We start from the raw sequence: 21,060 nt of genomic DNA on the forward strand, positions 1-21,060 counted from the left end.
ATCTGTCCGGTACTGGTTTTCTCTACAACTCCACCGTGAATGTTTATGTACCCAGATGTAGACTGGTTTTGAAAAAGAGATTTGAAAAAGGAGAGTAAGGGGAAAGGGGATCTGACGAGGGTATTCCACTTTTTTAGCCAGCTGACATATTCAGAATTCACTCAGATATTCACAGATGTTAGGCAAAATCTAGACATCAAAAGCAGTGTCTAGATTGTGAGCTTGCTCTTTGACCCATACTCCGGAACAGTATTTGTCTAGCATGAACACCATGGGCTAAAAGCATGTCCAAGATCCCATGTTTAGTACTACATTCACACCATCTGAGCGCCCTGTAACCTCATGTTTCGGACTATTGCTTTCAAAATCCTCTCAGTCAAGAATTGCTACACAAATTCTCAAAGAGCCATGTTATACCCCCTTTTCTTTAATCTTTCAGAGTAAACTATATCTATATATATGATCATTTATTATCTTTGGTACACCAAAGATCACATTGTTTATGAAATATGATCTATTTTGATGAGTTTTTTCCGACCCGGAAGCAAGACCCCTCGTTTTATAATATACTTAAATGCTCAAAAAGTTGATTTTGCATAGCATAGGCCCTTTAAGTCCTTTCTCTGGCTTTGCGTACAAACCAGGCACTCACCAAATGCAAGTTGAATGTTCAACCAGCTGAACTTTCGACCACTTGAACGTCAACCAGTTTGAATTAGTAGTGACGTGTGGACAGCGTCCTTTTGTGACGAAGAGGCGCAGACGTGAGGATCCATGTGCAAACGAGAGGTTTATTGAAGACACAGGACAAGGCAAGGCATGGTCAGAAAACAGGCTGAGGTCAAAACACAGGGGCCAGGCGGAGAGTCGAGGATTCAGGCAGGAGTCAAAACACAAGGAGACAGGCATAGGAGAAAACGCTTGGACTGAATGCAGGGCAAACAAGACTTCGCAGTGAGCTGTGGAGAGAAGCCAAACTAAACAGAGTTCAGAACTCAGGTGAGGGCTCCCTCTGGTGGTTGAAGGGAGACGCAGCAGGTTGAACCATGACACCTTTTCACAACACGGAAGTGCCAAACAGTCTAGTCTTTCATATTTTGGAATAGAGCTGTGACAGAAAAAGCCCGAAGCATAATCTGCAAGATTTGCACCGCTTTGACACTTCACACCAAGTCTCTTCTAACTCTAGTTGGTAGACATGCGCTAGTAAATAGAAACAAAACATAAAGAAGCCCCTTCCATCTTGTCCCTTGTGAACACCATGGGCTAAGTGCATTTAGCATGTTTAGCAAATTTGGTGCGTTTTGTGCTTTTAGCACGTCACATCCCAGGTGTGTTTGTGGCCTCAGGGTGCATTCCTTATTATATTCATTATATGTCAAACCTAAATGATGCATATTTAACTTTTTAGACATAACTTAATTTGACATTAAAACACATGATTATTTCATGTGTGTTCACTTAATGTTTGCAGTAAGCTATGGGATTTTTACAGATGCATCACTGAATATTAAACAACAATGACTTGGCATAATTAGACGGCAACTCTGTACTGTAATAAGTACCGACTCACTCTGTCTTTTTATCCCGCAATTCCCTTTTTACTCTTTTTGTCCTCCAGCTGGATATGATAATATCAGTTTCAGCTGCCTGGCTGACAGTTTGACGGGGTTTATGTCTAACTGAAAGAGTGCACCCCCTTAAGTGTAAAATGAGACGTGAGGGGGTTGTTATTAAAAGCTTTTCTTACAGATACACTCTAAGCAAAAAAAAAAAAATGTCTGCCTCAAACTTTGTTAACTTTTCAAGGACATTAATATTTATGCTGGTAGGGCAGCGATCGACTCTGCAGAATCCAGCAACAGTTGAGAAAAAGCATGACGGCTACATCTGAAATTTCATTCCTGACTCATGAGGAAGAAGTTGCTTCTTTTATCTTCTGTGACCCAGATTAACAACAGGAGTCCTCAGTCTGTTCCCTTAAAAAAAAAAGGCAGATTTTAGCTTGCATTTGAGTGACAGGTTGAAATTGGCTCTCACATTATTTAGCATTCCATTTCCTTTGTATTGATTTCTGTCTATACAGGAGCATCCCTCAAAGAGACAGCAGCAGAAAAAACACCAGTGAGGAACCTTTTAAGAAAAAAACATCCTCAATATGTGTCATTTACCGGCATTTGGAGAGGCGGGAGCAGACATCTATGTTCAGGGACCAGATCTCATTTCAAATTCAGAATCTTCTCAGCTCCCAACAGCTTTGGGGAGTTCTCTAAAGTTTAAAACTTACATGACATTTACAGAGAAGGGCTTGGCATATTTGTTCTTCCAAATTGCCGCTCTTGCTTGTCACTGTGTTTGATTTGCCAGGCGCTTCAACAGAGTATGTACATATATAAATATCTAAGAAGATGTTTAATCGATTTGGCGCCTTGTCAAAAAGAAAGAAATATCACAGAATTGCAGCAAAGGGGGAAAAAACAGGTATTATGTGTTTAAAAAGGTTATAAAACGTCCAGGGTAGAACAAAACTAGCTGACAGTGAGAGACATCTAGTGGTAGTTCTTGAAAATGAAAGGTGGAGATTAATTTTCATGATGAGTTATTAAAACTCTCTGGGTTCAGGTGTCTCAGGGCTACTCATGTCAATTTAGGGACTATATAGGGTTAAGACAATTTGGATTTGAAAACAGTTCATTTAATGTAATTAAAACCAAAATAAAACTAAAGAAGACAAACAGCAGAAATATATGTCTACTGGTATACATACATCTTTTAAACTGAGAATAATAATTCATCAATTAATTAGAAAATATATGTACATACGCCTACATCCATATACACATGTCCATATTTTAATTACACCTATTAAATATATATATATATATATATATATATATATATATATATATATATATATATATATATATATATATATATATACCTTTTCTAATTATTTAGTGTTTCTGTCTTCTGTTTGCCAAACTCATAAATAAGTGTCCATAGTGATTAAAATAAAATAAAATAAAATAGAATAAAACAAAAGATGTGCTACTTCTGAGTGGCCTCCAGGGAGCACTCTTTACCTTTCCTCAACCTTTTTTCTGCTTGTCAACTCACATTATGAATCAATTAGATCTATTTTCTAAAACAATTTTGCAAGGGAAAAAAACTATTTGTGTAAAACTGACCCCTTAAAAATGTGCATATGAACCTTTAGGGACAAAAACACTTGAAGAGTTCCTAGTGCCAGTTTTTGTTCCTACATGGTAAAAACCCCAGAGAAAACACAATCATACTACTGAAAATAATAATCAACCTCATAGGATCTGTGTCCAAATTTATTGTTAGATGTTCTGGGGTAAATTGCTTTACTTTGAAAAACAAGTCCAACCGGAAGTTGGTTTATTTACCTATTTATTTTGTTGTTTCTTAATTTATTCCTAATAATATTGTGGGTGCTCATAAATAACCAGCACATACATTTAAAAAAAAGAAGAAAGGATGAGTTACTTAACAGCTAAGGGTTAAAACACTAATACCTCCCTCCACAGGTCTCCTCCCCTCTGTGAACTGACCACCTACAACAAGTTTGACAGCTCAGCCTTTTAGTGTTCAGCAGCAGCAGCTCCGCATACTTGGATTTTACATCTCCTGGAATTTATTTATTTATTTTTTTCCCTTTTTATCATTATTTTTTCACGTTGCTATGGTGCGTCTACTATTAGCTATGAGGAAATTTATGCGTCTGTAGGTTGGCTCACTTCTCCCACTTGGACCGTCTTTTTTTTTTTTTTTTTTTAAAGTTCGCGTTACAGTTGTTTCTGTGAAACAAACAGGTCAAACCTCGTTCATTTTTTATTTGTAATTATTGTTATTATTTTGAATCGTTTTTTGGAGATCTCAGAGAGGATAAACATGTCGAAGAGCGCGGAGGAGGTGAGCAAGCTCACCGAAACTACATACAGGGTGAGTACAAGTTAGCTGAGAACACAACAGGTGCCACCACGATGGAGGCAGAGGGGGAGAAAAGAAAAATACCTTCACACTTAAACCTCAAACAAACCAATTCAGTGCCTTATTTATGTTAAGATATCGATTTATTTTCCGAACTTTCTGGACTAAAACCGACTTTAGGGACCGCGTACTGAACAGGTGTTTCTAATTAGTCTCCCTCATTTTAATTTAGCAAAGAAGTGTCCTCACTCAGATGGAGGTGGACACAGTTACCTGGAAACGGGGTTTATTGTGTTTTATGGCGCTCACTATGTGGCATCTTATGTAGAAAAAGACTTATGTAAGCTATTGTGTCTCTGCTTTCAAGTCCTCTGCATTTTCAAGCCGACTGTGGAGCTCCCAGAGGATGCTAAAATGATTAGCCTGCTCCTAGTTTAGCATCATTAATCTTTGACCACACGGTTTTTAGTTTTACCACCAAAGCTCAGATTCTGTTTTGGAACCAATATACTTTTTTCCCCTTTTATTTACTTTTTAAATCTCAATTCATTTTATTATTATTATTATTTTTATTGTATAAAATGGCTCCACCTTAAAAAGATCACTTGTTTAGACATGTCGGCATTGAATAAAATTAGTAAAGACCTATTTATTTAGAACATTATAGACTATGCTAATATTAAAATTTTGCGTAGGTATAGTTTTATAGATGTCATTTTGGAACAACCAAAATAGGTCTTAAAATAATTGTTTTTTTAGCTAATGTTTCTAATTTCTATGAAAAGTTGAGTTCATTTAAGGTTGCACTCAAAGTTAAAATAAGTATGAAAAGTGCTATGTAAATAAAGATTTGTTTGATTTTGATTTCTTGACAAATTACATTTTTTTTTAAATTATTATCATCAGTTGATTTGATTTTTCTTTTCCAAACACAAACTAAAATAGTTAAATAAACATAAGTGGTAAAGTGTTTGAAAAAGGAGCTGATAGAAGAAAAATTGAATTATTTCCCACCCACACTCTTACTTTAATGTATGCATACATTTTACATTTAAAACATAGTTATTTGCATAAACACAGCACAAACAACAGTATCAAGGTACCAAAATGGAACCAAAAATCATGATAGTTGAATATTGCTTTACAAAAACTATAATAAGCTCCGCATTCAATTAATAATAGAAAGAAAAGGAAACAAAAATAACACTCTAAGACATGTAAAAGGTAAAAAGGTAGCAGTTTAAACATTTCCAGGATGTATCTTTGACTTCAAAGATGAAAGTATCCTGTTGCATTTTGCACATATGTTGGATCAAAACTAAAAGGTGCTTCATCATTCTTAGCTTTAACTTTGTAGACAAAATGAAAAAAACGTTCTGAATCACCCAGTTCCTCTGAGTTCATAGCATACCAGAAGACGTGAGTCAGTTTAAATACTTCTGTCTTCACGATTTTTCAATAAACGGCATGCCAAAAGGGAACTGAAATGATTCGAGTGTCTTTAGCTAATGCTGAGGACTCACTCTGAATCAGCAGTTATAAAGGATCTTAAATAAATAAATGTATTAAACGGTAAGCTATTGAAAGAGGTCATCAGATCAATACATTTTGAATATGTTTAAGCACAAAAAACATAAAATTAGTTTAACCTCTTGGCTTAACTTTGTGGTGAGAGAACAGAAGTGGTACATATCGGTTTGTGGTTTAGTTCTTGGCTTTGCTGAAAAGTCTTTCTCTCTAATTTCACAGAATGTGATGGAACATTTCAACCCCGGACTGAGGAATCTAGTCAACTTGGGGAAGAATTATGAGAAATCCGTTTCTGGTGAGTTTCTTAATCACACTGATCCACAATTGTTCAGAGAAAGAGGGTTTGAATTGGGAATAGGTTGAATCAGGGCATAATTAAATTAACTGATCTCATAAAAATTATTTACCTATCTTTTCTAGCAATGGCAATGGCAGGAAGATTGTATTTTGATGCACTTTCTAAGATTGGAGAGAATGCTACATCTTCTCCCGTCTCCAAAGAACTGGGTAAGTTTCCTGGTTCTTTTCTCACTTCCAAACCATTATCAAGCCTTTCGGGAGTTCTGGGTGTCCAACCACCAGAACAGACAACGTCCTTGGAATGATGATGTTTCTGTGTGTGATAAACTCAGGATGAGTCTGGCACGGCGTTCGATTGGTCCTCTTTTGTTCCCAGCCAACTCCCCGAGCCTCAGTTGCCACAAACTAATTTATGATCCAAAGATGTCTGGCATCCTAAGTTGCTGTCACAAGTGGCACACTCTGACTTTACCCACTGTAGGCCTCTCGTGTCCCCTGGTGACTGGCAGCAAAAGTGCTAATTAAATTCAGGAGCACGATGGAAGAGCCACCTGGTGTTGTTGCTTTCAGTTTCCTGTAGGAGATTATAGACCCCCCCACAAAAAAAAAAAAAAAAAAAAAAACATGGCACCTCCCTGTTGCGCTGACATCCCAGGTGGCTGTAAAACAAAGCAGACCTCTCCTCTGTGGTTAGTCTAAAGACATGCTGGCTACAGTAGATTATATCAGTAAAAAATCAAATGCCAAAACATTTTACATCCTACAAAAAAAATCCACCAGTTTTGTCACTTTTCCATAAAGAAAAAAAAAACCATCAATCTGTTGCTCTCTGATGGGTTAAGATTGTAATAAAGGTAATTATATACATTTTTTATAAATTTCAGCATTTTTTACATTGTTGCCATGACGATATGAAATTTAAAATAAAAAAAGTAATGAAATAAATATTAGGTGTTAAAAGTAGAACAGTGTTTTTACCCGGCAAAGTTGTTGTCATCTGTCACAGAATGTAAAGCGTCTCTGTCGAACTCTAAACTTCTTCCACAAATGAAATCTGTCTGGTGGGATTTTCAGCTGCACGTATTTGAAGTTGTTGTTCTGAAAGAGCATACAAATCTGAGCTGAAAAGCCTACAATTTTAAAGAAACACAGTTAGAAATATGCTTCCTGTAATGGGAAATTAGGAGGAAATGAGAGGAGGTGCCCAGTATCACAAGAGTTAATCTAAGGAATTTTTTAAAAGCCAATTTAGTTTATTTAAAAAAAACACATTGGGTTGACCTACACACATAGCTGGTCTTACTAAGCAGATCTGTGTTGGGTAAATCATTACATCCCAGCTGAGTCAGACTCACCTCTGACATGTGGATGCGCTCCAGGGGCCGCTAATCCCTATACGAGCGGCACAGTTAGACACACACACAGAGCGCTGTCTCATGACAGATCAGTTCAGTCTGTGCCCTTCTGCTGGGTTTGCATGTAGAGCAGGAGGGGATTCAGGAAACACAACACAGGAGTCAAAGTCTCTGTGCACATCTGACTAATGACCAAGCCCAATCTGTGCTGTTGGGGCATTAAGAGCTAAAGTATGTGTTGAAATATAAATAATGTAAAGTTGGATCTTCTGAAAAACAACACGAGTACAAAAAACTGCAGCAATTGTGAAAAGTGCAAGTTATTTGCCCAATATAAAAAATTAAATGGATAAAAATAGTTAATAAAAAATAAAGCATTTAATTAGAGGCCTATAAGACACTTTAAGTCACCATCTGATCATCTGTTTATCAATATTAAAAGCGTTCCCAGTGGACTTTTCATTTTAAGACAAAATCAAGATCATTTTCTAAAACATAATTTCTATGGTGACAGTAGTTTATTAGAAATTCACCTGTGATTGTGGGCGAAACTGTTTCTGAGGAAGCCTGCTTCTACTTCCCATAGCCTCTTTGCCCCTTCTTTTGTTAGCTTGCAGCCCCTCATATCCCAAACCTAACATTAGCGGTGCAAAACAAAATGCAGAGCAATGTTGGAACTGTCCAGATGTACAGTTTTGAGCCAGATGTCAACTCAGACGAGGAAAACAAAGACATACATCGATCTAGTAGTCTACAAGCAGGCGCATCAGAATGGAGTGGCGCTTGTGGCTTGCCGTAGTAGCTTCTATGTCACAACTTCAATTTTTTTCCGCCACCATTTTTTTCATCTTCTCCTGATTCACAACGATTTGAACAAAACACTCCAAAACACAATTTTAAGCTTAATTTTCTTCAGATGTGTCCTCCATCTTGGCAAGAATGCAACAAGATAATCTTAAGAAACGACAAACACAACATTTTCATTGGAGTAGGTCTTTATTGCCTTAGTCACAACTGCCCTCACGAGTGGATACAGACTGTCTGCAGGCAAGAAATGGGCAAAGCTGTACGGGGGACGCAGCGAATTTGAAAAAGGTTGACCGCTTTGTGAGCCTGTAAAGCAAAAATGTTCACACACATTTTCTGGTGCGGGCGACAGGTTATAGCGAACACTTACACAACATGTATGGGTGAAGTTGGTGAGACAAAGTCACATTTGTTCAAGGGTTCTTTGCGCGCCCGTATGGAGTCATTTTTGTGCCACTGTATTGCGAACAAAAGTCACAGTTTTGATATCAAAATTTTGTAAATTCCAATCAGAATTTAAAGTTTAAAGTTTTAATAATAAAACGTCATAATTTGCAAACAGAATTTAAAGTTTTAATAATAAAACATCATAATTTGCTAACAAAATTTAAAGTTTTAATAATAAAACGTCATCATTAGCAAATAAAAATATTAAATATTAGTTTTCAACAATAAATGATAAAGTTTTAATACTTTAAACTTTATAGTTTGTTTGCAATTGAGGAATTTTTATCTCAACTTTCGTTTGCAAATTGGTGGCTCAAAAATCACAACATACACCCATAAAACACTCCATGCTTGCAGCCTGGCTGCTATAAATTATACGGTGTAGCTTGTGTGGTCATCCTACAGGCACTTATGTATCACCTGTGGTCAGTAAAGAGCCAGTACCTTACTAATGACTAGAGTGAGGTGTAAAGGAGACCGTACAGCAGCGTCACCGATATGTCAAAAGCTTACATTGCTCTTACAAATACTTCATGATACACTTACCACATGCATGACAATCATACGTTCCATTTCATGATGTCTCTAAGGTGGTCATACAAGCCTCAAGAGAACTGCAAGATAAACCTGCACTCCTCTCAAGATAGCAATAGAAATGACAAACTGACTCATCGGTTGACTATAAAAAAGTTTGGAAGGTCACATTCTGGAAAATAAGATATCCTTAAAGAGTGCATACAGATGTGAAATGGGCGTCTCATTGATGAAGTGCAACTGCTGTGTCAGTAACCCAAGCTCCTGTGACACATTATCAGACACTTGATACTGTGGAGAAGCACTAAAGGATCCGTGCACATTGCCTTCCCATGTTCCTTTTCTTTAAACCTCGCTGGCAAAGCTCCCTCGTCTCTGATCAGATGCTGTGTATTTACAAGTGTCTGACTCCTGCACTCCAAACAGGAAGCTGTAGTTCAGGTGCAGCCGCACAGCTTGTGTAGACATAATTAGAAACAGCGCCGCTGTAATTCATTCAGTATGTTCTTTCCTTTAGGTGTGGCTGCGTCTCTTGAGGCTGGACTCAAATGTTTTGTTCCTCAGATGAGGCAACACTAAATGCAACTCTTAAATTAAAAAAGTCTATCATAAATGATGTATTAGTGTCCAGAATAGTCATCCTCAACCACCAAAACACCCCTCCCCCATGCACAAACACACTATTTTTGAAGTGACATATTCATTTTACATAATTCAAACATGTTTGCATGCTGCTCCCAGTTTCTGTCAAAGATGTAGAGATTATTTTGTCTACAGGCAACAACAATGGAAGAGCTGTGGGGACTTCAACAAGCTCCCAGTCATTGCTGTAATTAAACCTCGATCTTGTTCGTTTTCACTGGTTCTGCGTCGTCTGTGCTCCCTGTAGGCTGAAGAGCTAACGGCTAAAGAAAGAATGTGTCAATGTCTCTTACAATATTTTGTAATCGAGTGCGCCTCATTTGGAGTACGCTCTTTCTCTGTCTGCATCATGCGAAATGAATAATGCTTAATGCATGCAACTGATTGCAAAACAAAAAGTGTATGAATCCAAAATGATTAAACCTGGTGATTTCTGGTGGTGTTTTGAGATGGAGGAGCAGTGTTTTGGAGGAACTCAAGCTGTTGCACAACTTTGTTTCCATGGTGGACAAACAGAAGTACACACCACCTGTATAAGGAGTCAGCTATTGGTGCTCGCCTCATCGTGATACATTTGCTCCCACAACTTGATCAATCAAGCAAACCTGTTGCCCAGCAACATCCAGGACACAAATGACATAGAAGTCATGTTGTTTTTAAGTCTCCTGCTTTAACACGGTGAATTCCTTCTGTTATTAGTCATTTTTTATTTTATTTACAATTTTAATGACTTCATGGTCCCTGAACACACCTGCCTTGCCTTTCTTTACAAGCCCTTCTCGATACAGTATCTACTCCCTTAACCACACAAATGCAGTCATCGCTCCCACTCGGCTCCTGATTCTCCAGTCCTGTCAGGGTGTGGATTTACTTGATCCAGTTGCGTTTTCACTGTTTGAGCTGCGGCAGCTAATCTCTCCGTCGGGCAAGGTGTGGCGGGCAAGGAAAGGCAGAGCAGGGAGGAGGCCTGTTTGCACACTGACGAACACCTGGGTCGGAGTGATGGATCTGCCTGCCAGAAGATGGAAGGGCTGTGGAGGATTTTCAGTGTGTTTTAACATGTCAGAAGGATGTTGAAAGAGGGGAAAAAACAAAAAACAATGACGGAAAGATTTCTTTAAAATAATCATAATTGTTTATTTGGGGTGAGAACACAATTTCAACTCGGCTTAATTAGGATGTACTTAATAGAGTCAGAAAAAATGAAAAGGGTTATTATTCTTTTTATGATTTTTGATTAAAATAAAAGGCTAATATACTTTTTTACTAAGTTACCACATTTCTTGTGAAATTTTGTCCTATTCTTCTTTAACACCTGAGGTGTCGCAGGTGACACTTAAATACAAAATCTTTAACATACTGTAACTTTTCAATCATGAACACTATCAATGTCATTCCAGTAGATTCTGAAGGACAAAAGCGGCTCGTACGAGCCGCTTTTGTCCTTCAGAATCTACTGGAATGACATTGATCGGGTTAACAGAAGTTACAGTGAATCAAAGAGCATAAACACTGGAGCTCTGGTGTTGGAGAAGATTTCTTCAGGATCCTGATCTGCGGAAGGCTCCAAACCAGTCTTAGGGAACGCTTTCAGCAGTGCTGACCCAAAGTAGGCTAACAACAGATTTTTACAGTCTTTCTTCAGGTATTATAAATGATTCCTTCTTTATTTATTTGTTTATTCCTATTACTGACTTGTTGTGTTTTTTTTTGTCCTTCTGTCTTCAAATACGTAAAGGCCAACTCCGATGAAAATTGTGCTTTTAATCTGTTCTTGTGGCCTTTTTCTGATGATGGATGGCATATACAAAGAAAATTAAGGTTAAAATTTCATTTTGGAGTATTTTTTTATTCAAATTTTTGTGAATCAGTAGCAGATGGAAAAAATGCAGTTTGAAGCGAAGCTTAGAAAATATGATGTAAAGACCACAAGCTTTCTACTCTGCTTCATTCTGATCCATCCACTTCTAGATGACTAGATCCGTGTGCGTCTTTGTTTTCTTTGTCTGAGCTGACATCTGGTTCAAAACTGTACGGCTGGATAGCTGCCATATTGTCGCCATTTATGTTTCACCAGTAATCTTAGGTCTGGTGTATGAGGGGCTGTAAGCTAGAAGAAGTGAAAGTAGCTACTAGGAAACCAACCCAGTTGTGGGTGATGGGAAGGGAGGCGGGGTTGCTCTTTGCCTACCATCCTGCCCACAACTTGGAGGCAAATTTCTAATGACACAAAATGCACAAACTGTCCTAGAAAACAACAGTTTTCTTTTATTTTTGCTTTAAAAACTGAATTATTATAATCAAAAGACCACTGGGAACACTTTTAAAATACATCAAAAGATGATCGATCTATTGATGTTCTTGTTTGGCAGTGTTATATTTCTTGGCCTCAAATAGTTTCAAAATGATTTGACTTTTTTATAAACATGAGTTAACTCTTGTTGGTGTCTGTGTTTTCCTCGTGTATGGGGAATGCTGATCTTTCATGGTATAAAAAATTTTAGAGCAGCCTTCCTGAATTAGGTCTTAAAGTAACAGCTCAGCTGCTTCTTTAAACACCATCCCCATTTGGCTTGATTGCGTGTTTGAAAATTCATCAGTTGTGTTTTAAACAACTAATTCCTTTCATTTTTATGCCATTTTTTGAGTAAAAGGATAATTGTTGAGTGTTAAATAATTTTTTGGGCTTTTTTTTTCAATGCTACTGCAGTAAAATGTTGATAGGTTGCAGATTAGAGTCCAGATTCCCTCTGCAGGTTTTTATGTACAGACTAGAATCATTTGTCCCACTCTATCTCAACGTCCTGAAGGTTACATCAACCGTACCATGTAAAATGCAGGTGAACTTGTTCGCTGATGCCACATGGAAAGTATGAGCCCATGGGAAATGCTCAGTAAGGGAAAAATATGCAGCCATTCTCCTGTTCAGCGGCGATAAGCATCCTCCTCCCCGTCACGTGAACCGCATGAGCATTCAAGCTCATTGAGAGAAACAAACCAGCTGATCCAGACTCAGATGAACAAAATATTTAACAAATATTCTGAAGAGAACTGAAAGCAGAGGCCGGTGTTTTTAGGAAGCATTTCCAGAAACTCAACTCTGGTGTTAAATTTTGCAATTCTCAGAAAAAACACCTGAAAGTTCAGAACCTGAAGACTCAACCAGACATGATACACTTTATAATGGTAGGTGTGAGAAGGAAATGTTTTTGTCACTCCAAGGCATTGTTGCTAATGGTTCTACAAGCTTTAAAGCTTTATTGAACGAACGGGCACTTTACTTTTGACACTTCTAATTTTGAGGATGAATGATTAACCCTTAGATTTTCTCGAGGACAGAAAAAAATGTTGATGAAAAATCAATTTATTGTTTTATTGTAAGCTTAAAAATCTATGCTTTGCAGTTTTAAAGCGTCTGTGTTGTCTAAAATTATTATGTACTCTTTCTTTTGTTATCACTACTGTTGAAGGAAAAATATTTCAAAATAAGATGTCAAAAAGGTGAATATTTTTACAATCAGCCCAATTAAAAGTGTCAATTTGGTGAATAAATCACTAAAAGAGGTTGTAGTTTTTCATTTTTAACCAAATCAGGAAAATCTCTTATTTAATACACCCAAATGTAAGACATATCACTAACAGATTTATTGAAGAGAACTGTATTTCCTTTTTATCATTTTAAAACTCAGCAGATTTTTTTTTAACCAAAATATCGTTCTGTCGTTTGAACTTCCAGAACCGGTGGAACATCAAAGTCAGAGTGTGGATGTTTAATGAGCTTTTTCATTTTTTAATACCAATCTACCAATCTTATTTTGAAAATCTGAACCAATGACTTAATAATTAATGTTTCAATGTTTTAAAGCAATTCAGAGTAAATTAAGTCAAGCATACAATTCATTCTAAGACAGTTCTTAGAAATCGTGTTAGCTGCGCAAAACTTTTAATATGAAAATATAATAAAATCATGTATTTATTAGAACGTTTTACACCAACTAAAAAAAGCTTCTTTTTTTTTTTAGTTGAGAAATCTTTTTTTTTTTTTTTTTACTCATTGAGCCTAAACAACAACACAGGACATTCAGATCTTAATGCTTTCTCACTATACCAGATCTGCTTGCTATGATTTTGATAAGCTTCATTTATCTGTTAGTGCAAAAATGAATGGATAAAGGAGAAACAAAAACACACTGGATATGGTTTGATTACATTTTGTATGCATGTGTTCTGACTTGATCCTCTGCATTAATGTTTGCTCTGTCTCTCTGGCAGGTTCTGTTCTGATGGAAATCTCCGAGGTGCACAGGAGAGCTCAGTACGAGCTGGAGGAAAATGTAAGTACAGATGTTTTGGGCTCAAACAAATACCAGCATCATCTAATTGCTCTGTTGTCATTTTTGCCTCACCCTGTCCTCAGACACGGTCAATTTCTGTAGCTGTCGCTCAGTACATTTCCAAAAGAACCGCAACAATACAAAAATATTTCAAAGTCGTCATTATTGGCACACACTGTCTGCCAGTCTTTTTTGCCCCGTCTCATCTGCCTCCCTGCTTTATGAACAATCTGAAATATCAGGCGAGTGGATGAAGGAGGAACACAGCAGGTTTACTTGCTTGATGAGCTGCTGCAAGTCCCAACATGTCCTGGGAAAACCTCCGTTGTTGCAATTACTGTAGCTTTGTGAAGAAGCTCTATGCCTGTGGTAACATACTGACAAGGCTGAAACTCTCATACAAATCAGGGGATGTCTTAGCTTTTGTTGGAATCAAAGCTTAAACAATTAAGTTCACTTAAATTTAATGCTAAAAAATGTTTCACACAAGAGATGTTAGAATGTACAAAAGTGTGACATTTTCACTTGAAAATGTTTGTTTCGAAGAGTTGTTAAAAGAAAAGAATAACAATGCTTTTGCCTGAATTGTTTTCGCACTTTTGCATTGAGAAATCAACAATAAATGAATACATTTGAACTTGTCAGAGAAGCTCCTCCTCCCAGCACAAAGTCAAGGAAACCAGTTGATAATCCTGAGTGGGTTTGCTGTGGAGAGACACGACTATTACACAACCTCCACGGTCTTTGATGTGCTCTCAGAATCGGCATCGCCCAGTTCCCTGATCTTCACCGCGGTCCAGACGCTGAAGCTCAAACGAAAGCGAAACGGCGTGATGCCTTAAGACAAGTGATCGAAGGAAACGCGGAGAAAATGAGAGGACTGTGCGGCATTCCCACTCTTAGATTCTGACTCATTCTTAAGTGCAACCTTGGAGTTGGCTCTCACCCCCGCACATATGCACAGTATACTATAAGTTATTGCTCCCTGTGTGCCATTGCAGTGCATTCTACAGTTTAACTTCCATCCACTCTCTAATCGCCTGCTTCTTTCTTTGTGTCTGTTCTCTTGAAGTTTAAGAGGTTCCACAGAGAGATTATAACAGAGTTGGAGAGGAAGACAGACATGGATGTCAAATATATGACGGTGAGTAATTTCTGCCTCCATCCTCATGTGGAGGCTGCATTTTGACTCTAATAGCTCAAGATACATAAAAGATGACTAAAAAATCATGTATTTTGCTGTTATAATTTGCACATTTCACTATACTACAGATGCAACAGGTGTGTGAAAGAGTTTTGCTATCATCTAAAGGGGATCACTAATAATAGTAATCATTAATGTGAAAACACTGCATTGTTCTCATAATGTGCAGCAGTTCGGGGCAATTATTTTCCATCATGATGACTGTCGTCATGGTGATTAATGTAACACTGCTTATATCTATCTCTTTTGACAAAAACAGATGATTCTAAAAGCTTACAATTATGTCTATTTGTCATCAAATTTGCGTGTTGAATTGTAGATGAAGATATGACCAAAAACTGAGATTAGACAGAAATGTTATGAAATCAAACATCTCTGATAAAATTTAACTTTCCCTGCAAATACACAAAAAATAAAACTGCTATTGTTTCAATTATTTAGAAATATATTATTCCCATTGACCATGTAAGAGAACTGGACTGAGTTAGTAATGGCACCCAAAGAAAAGGGTTTACTTGTGATATGGGTGCCACCATGTTGGAGCCAGATCACTTTGGAGAGCACCAATCGGTCTGAGTTGTCATTTCTCAGGCAGGGAACCACTCTCACCAATCCTGAGTGAGCTTATTTCAAGTCTACACCCCGCACTTGAAAGCAAACTTGGTAGAATCTGTCAAATGTTTTTAGCATTCAACCTACTTTTATTGAGGCATGTGATTGGTCAATTTATAACTGACCAATAACCTCCACTACAGGAAAAAATATGGAGAAAAAAACAGGATTAACAAGAACATGTTTAAAAAAAGCTGTTAGAACTGAGAAATAGCTGTTTATTTTTCTCTATTGAAGTCAATGAGATTTTGGCATTTTGGAGCCAGCAGGTACTTCCTGTTTGGAGTGTGAGGGGGGAGGATTCATAGACATTCAATGGTTATTCCCAGCTCAAAACCCACGGCCCACTATTGACTTATCATGATGATGTTTGTATCGCGAAAACATGGCGACTGTTTTGACTTTTCTATGGATGACATCACAGTCGCTCTGTCCAGTTCTCATAAACAGTCAACGGGCTCAACCAAACTACACCTCCTTTAGACAAATGAAAACAATTAACTTCATCATTTGTTGGCATCTAAAACAAGAAAAAGATGAACATTATTCTGAAAACCAAAATTTAACATGAATGGAGTTATAAGGAATTTTAGTCAAACTTTTATCTCTGTTTAGAAGGATTTGGGGATATTTATACTCTGCACATTTCCAGACTTGCAGACAGTCTGATTGTTTTTTTAAGTAGCTTTGATCTGATTTGCTGCACAGCTACGTCTATTGAGAGGTTGTTATCAATTAATTGATTTTTTTTGGTTTTACCTAAACAGGTCTTCTGTTCACTTCAGTCCATATATTCTTTCAGAAGTTTAGTGATGGGTTTTAATGGAAACCTTTCCTTAAATTATTTAAAGTTTTTCTCTGAAAACCCTTTAAAACAAACTGTACTCAAGTTCGATGTGTTATTTAGAGACTTCCTGTTCGTTGAAATGTATACAAATAGTTTTTCAACATGACTTTGAGCTCTCTGTGTTGTACCAACACACAGCTGAAAGATCTGAGCCATCACCTGACCGTGACCCAACGCCCTTATTTGTTTACTGAACAGACACCTTTCAAAGAAGCGGTCAAACCGAATGCTGCTGCAGGTTAAATTTGTTGTTAGATGATAGAATACGACTCATGGCAACGATAACATCATCATAATTTATAGATCTCATTGATAACTTTAGCTTCAGTTCTGTCTGTTTTCTTCATTTTACATTTTTAAAATCAGTTAAAAAAACAAGTTTTCTTTGATGTCCCCTTAGGGTCTCGGTAGCTTGAAATTTAAATCTACACTTTATATTCACAGTTGGGGTAGCAACAATGTCTAAATCTACTTTAATACCTTGTTATTTTCACACCAAGTTCACACCTTTCCATCATATTTTCACAAAATTTTAAACAAAAAACACTTAAGATGAATATTAACTTTTGATATTTCATGGGCCGTTTTTGTGATCCAGGCCACGTTTAAGAGATACCAGATGGAGCACAAGGTTAAGCAAGATTCTCTGGAAAGGTCCCAGTCAGACCTGAAAAAGCTGAGGAGGAAGAGCCAAGGCAAAAACGCTAACAAGTACGAGAACAAGGAGAGTGAGGTGAGTCGTCAGAAAAAAAAGAAGAAAAAAAAACTCCACCCACAGACACCTGAAACACATTCCTTCTTTGACGCACTCCCACAGGCGTGTTGGCATGTTCATAGTCACTCAGACACACACGTTCATTCATAAACTTTGACGTCTGAGACGTCAGTGAGGAGCAGCAGCTGAGGGATTGTGTGTCAGATGATTGTGTGTCTGTTTGTCTAGTCTGGTTGAAGACATATTTGGATTCCGTGTGCCGACTTCTTTCATGATGAATTGTTTTTCCAAGTTGCCACATAAGTACTGATGGAAAAAAATCAGTTTTTAAGCTAATTAATTGTTTTTTTATTCTTAAAAAATGTTTTTTTTTTATATACATTTATAGAAATGATTCATGTTGGTGGTTAAAAATAGATTGATGATAGTAGGTTGATGCTGTTTCATGATACCACCCCACCAACTTTAATGTCACAGTTAAACCGCTGAGAGCTCAAGCAGGTCTTACATAACCAACCTACCATTGATCCTGTCGGGCAGCCTGTTCGCCTACGTCTGTGTGCGTGTGTTTGTGCGTCCTTTTGAGGGTTTGTGTGTGTTTTTGCCGTCTACCCTGCCCTGGGCTGGTGGACTGGTTGGCCCGGCTGCACAAACACAGCTAAAGGGAGAGACCACAACTGTTTTGGATCATTAGTTTTCAGGATTTACAGACTTGATTCTTCATATATAAAGTGAAAAAGTCAGGAGAGTTGTGACATATTATCTGCTGGCCAAAAAGAAAGCAAAAAGCCTGTCTCACTCAGATATTCCTTTGTGGTAGGAGTCTGGATCAAAGTTCTGCTTGGAGCTCCATAAGCTCGGCAGTCTGTGGAGCAGCATGTGGCATTAAGATTCAGCCTCCTGCTGCTCTGTTTCCATCGTTTGCACAGGTTACCTTCACCTTCCATGCACACTTAATCAATGTAAAACATGTGAGCAACTATTGCAAACATTTGAAGGAGGAGCAGCAGCTTATTTAATACATTTTAGGATATTTTTTCATTTACTTTTTGGTGTTTTTTATTATTATTGTATCTAGAAGCTCAAGCTAAGTTGGGGTTTAAATATATTTATTTATAGGAATTAAAAGTACAATATTTATTCCCTTTAAATGCTGATTTGACTATTTCTGTTCTCATTTTCTTTTCTTTTAAACATTTCTCTCCTTTTTTTTTTCTCGCTTCTCGCCTTCCCACCAGGCCAGGACTCGGCCTGGAAATGAGCTCTACTTCTCACTTTCTTCTCACTTCAATGCAAAAGGCCGGACTTGTGGCTTAAAGGTTCCAGAAACACACAGCAGTCGGTCTGTAAACAGGCCGGCGTGATATCAGGGTGCAGAGGAACGAGTTTAAAGCTTCACAGAGACTCCATGAGAAACCAAAACAAAGGTTTGGACAAAGACTTGTTCAAACTGATGAAAAACTAGTCATTTAATTTATCAACTACTTTAAGAAAAATAAAGATTTATTCTTTGAGGATACATTTTTGCCATGTTTGAAATATTTTGAACTCTTTTAAAGCAGTAATCTCATGAGAAGTTGAAGACTTTAAATAACGTGTACTTATGAATCATAGGTTTGTTTTTTTTATTCACTGATTGTTAAAGTGCAGAAAACAACTAGTAGTGATTCAAAAAAACGATTGTAAGAGTGCATTAAGTTTAAGAAAATGTGCGTACAGTTGGATGCATGAATCTAAACCTGCCACCTGCAGGTGCTGCTTTTGGACAAAAGTGGTGTCAATCCTTCTCAGGGGTGTTATTGTAGCATCATGTTTTTGTTTTTTATCAAAAGTAAGATTTATGAGTTGGTAATGACAGAAATAGATTTTAAAATCTGGAACATTCAGGTATTTGTTGCATCCGAACATTGTGGTTTTTCACCTTCACCTTAATCGTAACCCAGTTTATGACCTTTCCTGATCAAAACACATTCCCATGTGCTGGATGTTTGTACAGTGATGTAACATCACTCTGCTGCTGCAGCTTCCTGGCAAATACAGTCATTTGAAGTCGGCTGCTGTAAGCCGTGAACAGAAAGGTGTGTGTCATCGTGTCAACAGCCGTTACAGGTGTGTCACTTCAAGCCAGTTGGATGAGATGGGGATTTCACAAGGATCTTCAGCAGAACCAGCCTGGCCACGGCTGTTGCCACATCTAGGAGGTGCACAATAGTTCCAAAACATGCATAAGAGAGGGACGCTTCAGGCATATGCATTTATTCTCTGCACAATGACCTCTCTAACTTCTTCTATCTGATGTTTTTCTCTGATTAAATGGATTCGTATGATCTGTAGCTTCTCCGGCTCTAAGCACGTGTAAATCCAGGCTCTTAGTGGGATTGTGACAAACCTTTTCTGAGGTGGACGTGTCGTCTTTCAGGCTGTTTTTCCTTTTGCTTTCAACCCAGTCTGTCAACACTGCAAACTATCCCCCAACAATACCTGTGTGCCTGCTCGGGAGAGATTAGGATTTCCAGAAAAGAGCCCCTCTCTTTTCATTTAATTCCTCCATGTCGGGTTTGTGTATATATCAACAATGACGGGCTCCTGTGGCTGCACGCCATGTGTATGGAAAGATAACGGCGCAACAAACCACCTCCTAATAACTGTACTTACAGAGAACTTCTGAAGGAAAATCAGAGATTCTGATTTAACTGAACTTATTCTTGTTTGGATTTGGGCAAAGAAGCAGTGGAAGTCCAAAGTTTTGTCTTTTAAATAAAAAAAATACAATTTGTGAAGCAGATTTTCTTCTCAAGGCCTCTTAAAAGTGTTTCTTTGGACCCTTGTGAATTCAAGACCTTGTATCAGAACAGGTTTGAAGGAGCATTTTTATGTTTGAGCCATTTAACAGTAACCCTCAACAAACAGGTCAGTGTTGTCCACACAGAAAAACTGTTGACAAAAATAGAAATGTCCTTCAGTATTCAGCTGCAGGGACACTCGTAGTTTGTTTGCATTTCTTTAGTTTAGTGGTGTGTGAAATGCTCAGTTTTAAAATAGGGTTTTTCAACAACAAGCAACTGTTTGTAAAAAAAAAAAAAAAAATTGACTTTTTTTGGGCACATTGTTCCATGTGTCCTTTCACAATAAAATACATTTTAAATCTTTCCAAGTGAACTTCTTGTGAATAAGCTTCTTCAAACAGTCTAGAATTTACTATGTATTCTCTTTAGAACAGAAACAACTTTAGTTCTACTTTAGGTCATTTTGTGAAAGCCTGATTCCTAAAGGACCAGAATGATCACACAAACGTTTCTTTTCTCTACATGTGGTCAGTGCCTGGAGACATTGACCAACCGGCAGACGGACATGCAGTTGTTCATCGCAGACGGCTGTAAGGAGGCTCTGCTGGAGGAAAAGAGACGCTTCTGCTTCCTCGTCGACAAACACTGTATGCTCACATATCAGTTTGGCTCGTTCCACGATAAGGTAAGAATCTCCCTCTGTCTGTTTTTATAAAACAAAATGAAACTCTTTCTGTCTGCAGTTTGAAAACTGCCCATGTTTTAGATCATCTGATAGTCTTGGATCATAAACTGGTATTTCATGTCGAGAATTTCTCCAGAATTATTAGTTTTTTTTTCAGCAGAGAAATCCCTTAATAACAAAGTCCAGATTTTATTATCCTTTTTTGTCTTCTGTTTGTGCTTTTTTTTTCCTCTTTGTTTTCCTTTAATAACTTCCCTTCTCCCGCTGATAAGGCCAGAGACATACTGAGCGAGAAGCTGAGCAGCTGG

General features: G+C 37.6%; 1 protein-coding gene across 1 annotated transcript in view; it reads left to right on the forward strand.

Annotated features, from left to right (window-relative positions):
• Positions 1–3,437: 3,437 nt before the first annotated feature.
• Positions 3,438–21,060, forward strand: part of baiap2l1b (BAR/IMD domain containing adaptor protein 2 like 1b) — a gene marked incomplete in the record, with an annotated part of 24,737 nt that continues 7,114 nt past the window's right edge. The window contains 8 exon segments of the mRNA XM_024272754.2: positions 3,438–3,966; positions 5,704–5,779; positions 5,905–5,991; positions 13,842–13,903; positions 14,976–15,047; positions 17,165–17,299; positions 20,600–20,752; positions 21,025–21,060. Coding sequence (XP_024128522.1) covers positions 3,916–3,966; positions 5,704–5,779; positions 5,905–5,991; positions 13,842–13,903; positions 14,976–15,047; positions 17,165–17,299; positions 20,600–20,752; positions 21,025–21,060 — 672 coding nt within the window.

Source organism: Oryzias melastigma, linkage group LG8 (assembly GCF_002922805.2).
Source record: "Oryzias melastigma strain HK-1 linkage group LG8, ASM292280v2, whole genome shotgun sequence".
NCBI classification, from domain to species: Eukaryota; Metazoa; Chordata; class Actinopteri; order Beloniformes; family Adrianichthyidae; genus Oryzias; species Oryzias melastigma.